The sequence below is a fragment of the Temnothorax americanus genome, unplaced genomic scaffold (genome assembly GCF_048541705.1).
Source record: "Temnothorax americanus isolate GAGA-0224 unplaced genomic scaffold, ASM4854170v1 Scaffold18, whole genome shotgun sequence".
NCBI classification, from domain to species: Eukaryota; Metazoa; Arthropoda; class Insecta; order Hymenoptera; family Formicidae; genus Temnothorax; species Temnothorax americanus.
Genome location: NW_027509318.1, coordinates 1,906,130 through 1,916,076, shown reverse-complemented (window position 1 = coordinate 1,916,076; position 9,947 = coordinate 1,906,130). Strand labels below are relative to the sequence as shown.

Sequence of the window (9,947 nt, the reverse complement as noted above, 5' to 3'; positions counted from 1 at the left end):
TCACTTCTCTGGAAAAGGACCATTATTTATTCTTTGACACCTGCGTCGCCTGATATTGGCCAGATAGGCTTCGAGAAGGAATCTGAACTCGGACCTTCGACAACAATTACCGCGACGAGGTCACCGAGAAAACAAATTTCAATGTGCACGTGTTTCGTTGACAGTTCCAACCGCAATACGGGTATGTCCACTCAGGCCTCTCCCTGTTCGAATTAACGTAAATTAACAACGGGGCAAACTATTTTTAACTTTGAACAACTGTCTTTATTCTATATATAAATTACGTCATTTAAATCGCCGACTTTTCGTTGGCAAATTTTAATTTGGCGAAAGATTTCATATTTCCGTGCTTAAAGAATCACGTGATTGCGCGAAACTTCGAATTTATATGAAACTTGTTTTCACGTTTCCACTCGGAAAATCGTATCGTCACTGCTAATTTATTATTGATTTACAACAATTTTATATTCGATTGCGAATTCATAGTAGAAGAAAATAAATTATTCAACCAACTTTTCGAATTGTATGACAGAGGTTATCTTTGACTTCAAGGTTGATGCGTTCCGAATGTGTATTAGTATATATATATTATTACCTTGACAGTAAAAGGTCAGTAAGAAGTACTTACAAAAGATATACTACACCAACGTCAGTCGTCGGCATACACAAGTTTTTGTGACATTTTTTTAGGCTATCGATACTATTATCTATGATAAATAATGATCATGCCCCCATGCCCCATGCCCCATCGCGACGTGCCGGCAAGCAAACAAACGCACAACGCACACGCGTTCCGTTCCCCCGGCGAGATACGATCGAAGACAATCGAAGACCTGCATCGACCCTGGCCGAGTTATCGTGATTATCAAATGAGGCCTGAGGGCACCCAGGGGCCCAGGGGTTCTATGCAAGAATATCGATATTATCGACTATGGATACACAAATTTTTCGATTTTTAAATAATTTGTAAATAATTAGTATTGCAATCTATATGGATCGAAATGTCGGAAATTTATGTTTTGTTTGCATATTTATTTTGAATTACTATTTTTTGAGCACAATAACTTTTAGGACGCTATGAAAAATTAACAAATGGTTTTAATGAGTTTGATTTTATACTCGTGGAAAAAATTTGTGCATATATTTTGCAACCGTGTACTAAATATATGCTTTTGCCGTTTAAAAACTCATAAATAATAAGGGTCAGCATAAATAATATATATATAATGTTTTTATGTATTAGTATTATGTATCTTTTATGTCACTGTACATTTAATAAATAAATTTATAACTGAAATCTAATCTAGTCTAGTCTAAAACTCTTTTATTCTCGTACGACTGTTTGCATGAATACAATTTACAATACAATAATACGTATGTACATTGATTACATTGCCTGCATGAAAAAGGTTTATGTGAACATAAATATGAACTATAAACAATACGCAAACGATCCATGTCAAATGTAATTATCATACATGTCTCATCGTGGAATTAATCTCGGTTCTAAAATTAAGAAATATAACACGAAGTAAATTAAACCGAAATTAAACATAATTAACTTTTTACATTAATAATTCATAAGAGATGGAACATTGGCGCGAGAAATCGCCTCGTGCGCGTGCGCCGCCTCGCGCCGGCTCAAGTCGTTCCCCAATCTCCTCGCGTGTCTCAACGCGCTCATCCTGATAAAACGCGCTTATGAATATGCCATTACATCGCGCACACTCGCTCCGACTTCTCCAGAGCGACGTTACTCCACGGCGCGTGGCGTCCCGTCCCCCGTCCCCCGTCTCCCCCGCCCCCGTGTTGCGCCACCGCATCGTGCCGCCGATCGAAGCCTTTTTGTTTTCGCGCAAGCTGGACATGTCAAAGACGACGACGACGGCGGCGATGGTGGTGGTGGCGGTGGCATCGTCCTCGGTCTGACGCGCGATCGGGGAAGGAGATTGAGATTGCGTCTTGCGTCGCGTGAGATCGGTGGCTAAATTGCCGCGGGCGCCTTAGCGAGTCGCTGCGAATTTACTGATAATTGATATGAGCCGTACGAATAACTACAGCATGGTATCTCGCAGGTGAGAGACCCCGTTTTCGCCGCGGAGCCGCGGAACCGCGGAAAGCTCCTTGCGAGCGCGAGCACGCGCGCGTGTTCAAGATCCGCGCGATCCGCGACCTTCGGTCGCGGACGCGCGCGGACGATTGACACATCCACCTGTGATCAGTGTGATCCCGCGCGGCCTCAAATGCCGTCCTTCGGCGCGCGGCCGTCACTCGTCACTCTCACGTTCGTCCGTTTCGCGTTCGCGCGCGACGACGCGCACTCGTGCTCGCATACGTTAATCGCCGCGAGCGAGAAGCGTCGTCGATCCGCGCGTGCGAGTGTCACCGGAGGAGACCCCGCGCGATCGTCACCACCCGCAGGGTGCGGCATTCGTGCGGCTTGTTACCATTTTTGGTATGAGCGTGAGCTCTCCTCTCGCTCTCCGGCGATCGAGACCGCTCGACCGTATTTATGCATTAATCCCGCATTCTTGCTGTTATTGCTCGCTTGCTAATCGAGGGCCAAGGCCTTTGCCAAGAAGCCTAGTAATGTTTTCAAATGTGGAAAAAAATAATATTCACTATAAGTAAAGCGTATCTGGCCTTTGATACGTATAGATAATTGATTGACCGAATAGATAGATTGAATAGATGGATAATTGGGCGATTAATTGAGAGTTTCAAGTTGCGCGCGACACAAATTATATTAATGTACTATGACGTTCCGCTTGCAGGTGGTTTCACCCGAATATCACGGGTTTAGAGGCGGAACGGTTGTTGATGGAAAGAGGAGTTGACAGCTCGTTTCTAGCACGACCCAGTTCTTCAAATCCCGGTGACTTCACGTTATCCGTCAGGTGAATACGGAATTATATACACGTTTAAGCTATATCGCTGCATAAATTAATTTCAGACCATATACGAATGTAATGGAATGTAATACCTCTGTTTTAGACGAAACGGCGAAGTGACTCATATTAAAATAAAAAACGCAGGGGACTTCTACGATCTTTATGGCGGTGAAAAGTTTGCCACGCTTTCAGAATTGGTGCAGTTTTACATGGAAAACGGTGGACAATTACGCGAAAAGAACGGTGAAATTATCGAACTTAAGATTCCTCTCAACTGCGCTGATCCTACGACCGAAAGGTACAGATAGTGATTCTGCACGAGACATTTTTCAAATATAATATTTGCATAATATTTATCCTTTTAATGCTACCTTAAATGTATAGCGTGTAGTGACGGTAAAATATAATTGAAGGTGGTTCCATGGGCACTTGTCGGCAAAAGAAGCGGAGCGATTAATGTTGGAACGTGGGAAAAATGGATCTTTCTTGGTGCGGGAGTCCCAAAGCAAACCCGGTGATTTTGTGCTGTCGGTACGCACCGACGATCGTGTCACGCACGTTATGATACGATCTCAGGTTAGGCTAAGTTATATGTATTAATATTTTATGTACAGTGTCTGATATATATCCGAGATAAATATACGGGACAGTAACAATGGTACGAGTGGTGAATCTTTATGAAAAAATAATTTGAAAATATGGAGAACGAAATTTTTGTTGTAGCAGCTTTTCTTTCGAGCTAGTTTTTGAATGTTGGAAAATTAATAACACGTTTTTTTCATATTAAAATATTTTATTTGGCTATATCACAATGCAAGTCAAATACAAAAAACTAATATTGCAAATTAATATTGCAGGATAACAAATACGACGTGGGTGGTGGTCACAAGTTTGATAGCCTTAGTGATTTAATAGAGCATTATAAACGAAATCCAATGGTTGAAACAAGTGGAAGCGTCGTCCATCTTCGGTAAGGCTCTTATGTTCTATGTTACTCTTATAAAATATATTTGTACATAAAACAATGTACATTTTAAAATTGTATTTAAAAATTTACTTGACATTTTTATATAATATGTACTTTGATTTATCCCGTAATATCTTTCAAACATTTAATGCAGCATAATATCTACTTGTAAATACTATCGATTACTTACAGGCAACCGTTCAATGCAACGCGTATTAATGCCAGTAGTATCGAAAGCAGAGTTAGACAATTACACAAAGAAAACGGTTGTTCCAATGGTTGGCTATGTTGGAACGGTACTAGCGGAAGCAGCGAGGATGGAGTGGGTAAAGGCAAAGGAAAGGCTGGTTTTTGGGAAGAATTCGAGTCGCTGCAGCAGCAGGAGTGCCGGCACATGTTTTCAAGAAAGGAAGGTTTACGTCCAGAAAATCGTGCCAAGAATCGTTATAAGAACATTTTACCATTTGACCATACTCGGGTACGACTAAAAAATGTGGACTCTGATACTCCTGGAGCCGATTATATTAACGCAAATTACATAAGGGTAATATTTTTTTTATTAATATCTCCGATATATTTGGGTGTCTCAGAAATTTGAAGTATTATTAAAAAGTTTTCTTAGCAAAGATGTTAAGCAGCAGCTTAAAGTTTAGTTTGCTCGTCAAATTGATCAAAAAATCTGAAAGAATATTCAGTAATCTTGAGATATCTTGCGTAATGTTACTTGTATCAATTATACAACAAAGTCGTTTTGCAGAACAAAGAAGGCGATGAAACAAACACTAGCGTTGACAGTGGTGGTGACGATCCGTCATTTGGCAAATGTTACATAGCCACACAAGGTTGCCTTCTAAATACCATACAAGATTTCTGGCATATGGTCTACCAGGAGAATACTCGTGTGATTGTTATGACCACCAAGGAAATAGAGAGGGGAAAGGTACGTGAACCCTCTGAACGCTCTTACAGATAAAAAGCTAATTTTTGACACGTTATTCTCTTCTTTTCTAGAATAAGTGCGCGCGTTATTGGCCGGAAGAAGGAGAAACTTCCGAATTCGGCGAATGGAAAGTGCGTGCCGTAGCTCGAACTTCGACCGCTGACTATACTCTGCGCGAGTTTCTTTTGCAAGGAACCAAATCGGAGTTTTCTGAGTCCAGGAGAATTTATCATTACCACTTTCAAGTAATGTATCTAATATATATACATATATATATATTTTTTTAAACTGAATTGACATAAATTCTATATAATGAATTATGTATAATGAGAGTAGAACTAAATTTCTGTATTTAATTTACAGGCATGGCCTGATCATGGCGTTCCATCAGATCCTGGTTGCGTATTGAACTTTTTACACGATGTAAACGCTAGGCAAGAATCAATTGCTGCATCTTTGGCTCCAAAGGAAAAGGATCAGGAAAAGGATGAACCATGCATAGGGCCAATTCTCGTCCACTGTAGTGCTGGAATTGGCAGGACTGGCACATTTATCGTTATTGACATGATTTTAGATCAAATTAAACGTCATGGTAAGTATAGAAACAGTTGATAAACGATTAAGCATCTTGCTGATAATTGAAGTCGCTAAATATATTAACGTCATATAATAACACCATTTGTACATAACAATTTATCTTTTTATGATTCATTATGAAATGATATTTTTATTAATTTATTTTTACCTTTAATATATATATTAACAATGTGTGTGTACTTGATTTTTTAAGGACTGGACTGTGAAATTGACATTCAACGCACGGTACAGCGAGTACGTGCGCGAAGATCAGGAATGGTTCAGACGGAGGCGCAATATAAATTTGTCTACCTGGCTGTCCTACATTACATCGAGACTGTATCTCAACGGATGCAAGCGGAACAGGTACTAAAGTTCAATATCGTGTAATGGATGTTATCAGACAACTGATTTATTTTTATATTAATTGATTTGTGTGTGTGTTTCTTTACAGAAATCACTTCAGTTAGGCAGAGAATACACCAACATTCGTTACAAAAGCGAAACAAACGCTTCCACTAACGCTGTTGTGGCCGAAACCTCCACTCCCACTTGTACGCCAACAGTCCCTCCAACACCAGCACCCACTCACCATAATTTAAGGCCAAAGTAATTTTTCTTAGGCACAATCGGTTTCGCGTACATTCGGGAAAGCAAAGAAGAGGCTTGGTTATTCTTTTGCTCTCTCTTTCTCTTTCTATCCTCTATTTCTCTGTTCTTGTAGGTAATATTACGAGAAGAACTATGCGACATACTCTGACATTCGCAGAAGTTTATTCATCTCATCAAGAATTCAGTTTCGTCTCTCTTGTTAAATATTCTTTTTATCGACTGCATACTTACGATTTATTTTTTAAGTAATTGGATTGTGAATATTTACATATACACAGATATATATATATATATATATATATATATATATATATATATATATATATATATATAGAAAGAAAAAAGCTGTATAATTTATCGATCTATAGCCTGTTATCTTCATGAAAATGAATTACTACAAATATACTAAATATTTGCTGGCATATTTTTTATTTTCTTTGCTTATCTGTTCTATGCCATGTATAAAGTCTTGACAAGACAATAATAAAATGATATTGAAGACTCGACTTTATTTAACGGAAATTTAAACTTTTCAGTGGAGTAAATTTATCTAGCGAAGATTTGAAGCCCTAGTTGAGATTTAAAGCCAAGGGAAATCCGAATCCATATTTTGTGGGGATTTAAATTTAGTTTAGTAAACTAAAACAACGCTCAGATCCACTTGATGAAGATATGAATTAGGGTTGTGCTATAAATGTCAAGATTATATCTACAGGGATATTTTATGTATCGTCTGTGTGATGTTCGCGCAGATTTTTTTTATGTAGACAATGTAAACTATTACAAATTACGATACAAAAAAGAGTAAATTATGAAATGGTTAACATATCTGCTTTTGATATTAACTATAAAGACATTTAAATGTTATGAATTCGAAAGTTGCAATAAATTATATTCTATATGTGTATCAAATTCTAAATATATAAATATTCTAAAACATAAGTACTTTGCTTCACCCGTCTTATAAGAGTCGACATAAAACGAGATACTGATTTTGTTTCTGGACTAGTTTAAAAATGATACATTTTATTTCTATATTAAAAATTTATTTGTTTTGTGTTCAAAATATATTTTAGCTACAGTAATAATATAGTAACAATATGAATATATTTTTGCAGATTCTTCGAATCATAACAGGAAATTCGTGATTTTAATAGAATCGATTATATGTTAATAATTAATATTGAAGTTGTATAATATTGCTTAGTATCATCGACAATTATTGCGAAGCAAAACGCCGTTTCGAAAATTTTACGTGGAATTTTTTTAATATGATCTGAAATCGTAGGAAAAAAGATCTACGGGGATGGCCGTGTTTTCTAAACCGGATGATCCAATGGGCGCATGTGCGCATCGCGAAAGAGGTGATGGTTTGTACTGTTCTCTGGAGAACTGTGCTTCGAACGTTGCGTCTTCCCCGAGATTACTTCCTCGTACACTTAAAGTTATATTTGTAGTAATAAACATTATTTATTTGAATTTTTTTAATATAAAAATGTGTGAATTAAATTTCAGCGACGGTATTGCAAATGTGTGTCATGTATATTTAACGTGAACGACGTGAAAGATAGTTTTATTTAATTTATTTATCGTAAGAAATACTCGCGCGCAAATCACAAGAAGAACTTTTAATTACCAGCTATGGCAAAGTTCTTGGCAACCATTAAGGCGATAATCACGCGCTTGGTATTCGCATCCCACGGTTTCATCGCTATCTGGCAGGTGACAACATTCAAGAAAAATCCGTATTTCTGGTACCTGAGTTGTCCTATCTTGTTGCTGTTCTTCGAGGGTATTTTCACCCTCACTATAAAGGAAAATCAAGAATGGAAATGGTATGTCAACTGCAGTTGCAAATATAATTATTATGCTTTGAAAAAATTTTTATGTATAAGAATAATTAAATTAAGAAAGATTCAATTTCTATGACTTTCCAAAAAATAAAAAAGGTAAAGTAAGATACAGTTCGATATTTTAAGCAAATTTTACAATACACTTTTAATGTATAGTTTTAAAATTATTTATTTATTTATAATTTACAACTACATGGATTATTTCAGCAGTAATATAAATTGGTGTATTAAAGTTAATATACGGTATAGTCACATTATAACATATAAAATATTATACAAAGTTTCTTTTTATATCTTCTATATGCTTTTATATTCAATTCTCATTTACGAACTATTACAATTGTTAACTGGATAGCTAAAGTAAATATTTACGACATAATTATTCCATGCATTACAAAAGGAACAAAAAACTTAAACAAAAATGATATATTTTATAGCGTTAATATTATTAATTTAATTAATTTATAATAATTGTTTTAAAAAATACATTAATAGATGACTGAACGCAAATATATACGACTGCAAAAGTAAAATATAAAGATTACATTGTTATCTTCTCTCTTGTCGTATTGTTATACCTGATTATCATTTTATCTCTAACAGTTATTAGTTGTACGGAAAACATTGCTATACGTAGAGGTAATATTGCGTTAGATACAAGTATCATTCATTGCGAAGATCAGCGTAAAAGGGATTCCTCGGAAAGGGTGTGTGTGTTGTGAGACCGTCTCTCAGTTTGACAGACGGAAATTGAAGCATTAGTAACATGAGCCAACAAGTTAGAATCCACTTTGTTCGGGGCACGAGCGGTCGTATCAAAAATTATTGACATCTGCGAAAAAGGGAACTCGTGACCCGATTCCGTTTACCTGACTCATCGATCAATCGAATTAGATGTAGCGCGGAATACCGTCACAGCGCATATATTTGCCCTCGAAAATCCCGAGGAAAAGAATGTGAACCTTGAGTAACAATAAAAGAATTAAACAAACAATATAATAAAATATAAAAAATAATATAATATAAGATTTACAAGTTAAAAACACGAGACGAAAGGAATATCGATAGTTTAAGAAGATTTTTATTTATTTTTATTCGTTGCAGCCTGAAATGTAGTGCGTTCAGAGAGTTTGTTATTTACTATACAATTTTTATATTTCTAGGTTTTGCCCGTCCGTATTTTTATATCTCAGTAGCGTGGTGCCTGCAATATGGTTGCTAGAACTGGATAAAGTAGACAGGAGACTGAAATCTCGCGGGTCGAACATCAATATATCCGAGAATTTCGATCTATCCAATCTGGCAGCAGGTGATTTAAAGCATCTGGAAGAAGCTCTAGGCGTGCGTGTCATTTTTAATCTTATATCTCTTTTTTATAAAATTTATGAAAAACTAATAAAAATAATAATTAGCAGGGACAATTTTACCAAAATTTATTAATTAAAGCAAGGTCTTGTTTCGTACCATCCAGGTTGATATCCGATTACCGGACCTACAAATTTCTACAGAAACATGGGTCACTCTGATCGAACAATTCTTAATGCTGATTCTGATAATCGGCCGGTGGATGTTGCCGAAAGGTGATCTGACTCGAGATCAATTGAGCCAGCTGCTGTTGGTCTACATTGGTACCGCGGCCGACATCATCGAGTTCTTCGATTCCTTCAAGGAAGACAGGATAGCGAGGGAGCCCGTACTCGTATACCTGACCTTGGGCATTTGGGCATGGTCCCTGATGCAGTTCACGGTTGTGCTGACCGCCACCAAGTCGAGGAAGTCGCGATTGTCGTCCGGCGTAGCCAGGAAGAAAGTCCGGACGGAAACCAGTTGCTGCAGCATCGACGTATGGGGAATCGCTCTCAACATGATTCTTCAAGTATGTCCACGAATAATATATGTAAAATACATCTCAAAGACATCAGAGATATTTGTATTAACTAGACTTATTCACGCATTGGTCTCATTCGTGAGACCATCTTCAGTAATAAATAAAAAGTAACATAGAGACTGTTCAAAATTATAAAACGTTGTTTTGTAACATCTGTTATTTTTCTGAAGTAATTTTTTTATTAGCACCTTAAAATAACCAGTTATTAAAAATTTTTAAA

At 36.9% G+C, this 9,947-nt stretch overlaps 1 protein-coding gene across 7 annotated transcripts; it reads left to right on the top strand.

Annotated features, from left to right (window-relative positions):
- Positions 1 to 1,795: 1,795 nt before the first annotated feature.
- LOC143896390 (tyrosine-protein phosphatase non-receptor type 11) lies at positions 1,796 to 7,769 on the top strand. 7 transcript variants are annotated; one of them, XM_077404247.1, is made up of 13 exons: positions 2,222 to 2,455; positions 2,775 to 2,897; positions 2,995 to 3,189; positions 3,305 to 3,467; positions 3,749 to 3,861; positions 4,051 to 4,402; positions 4,616 to 4,798; positions 4,870 to 5,043; positions 5,162 to 5,390; positions 5,589 to 5,740; positions 5,829 to 5,983; positions 7,275 to 7,356; positions 7,626 to 7,759. In XM_077404247.1, exons 1-13 carry the CDS (start codon positions 2,244 to 2,246, stop codon positions 7,659 to 7,661), a joined length of 2,169 nt encoding a protein of 722 aa, XP_077260373.1. In that variant the 5' UTR covers positions 2,222 to 2,243; the 3' UTR covers positions 7,662 to 7,759. The 7 variants fall into 7 exon arrangements, with proteins under 7 accessions (XP_077260377.1, XP_077260379.1, XP_077260373.1 ...); XM_077404248.1 differs by having other exon boundaries at positions 2,223 to 2,455; positions 7,275 to 7,350; positions 7,626 to 7,766; XM_077404251.1 differs by lacking the exons at positions 2,222 to 2,455; positions 7,626 to 7,759 and adding an exon at positions 1,796 to 2,075 and having other exon boundaries at positions 7,275 to 7,539.
- The last annotated feature ends 2,178 nt before the right edge of the window (positions 7,770 to 9,947 follow it).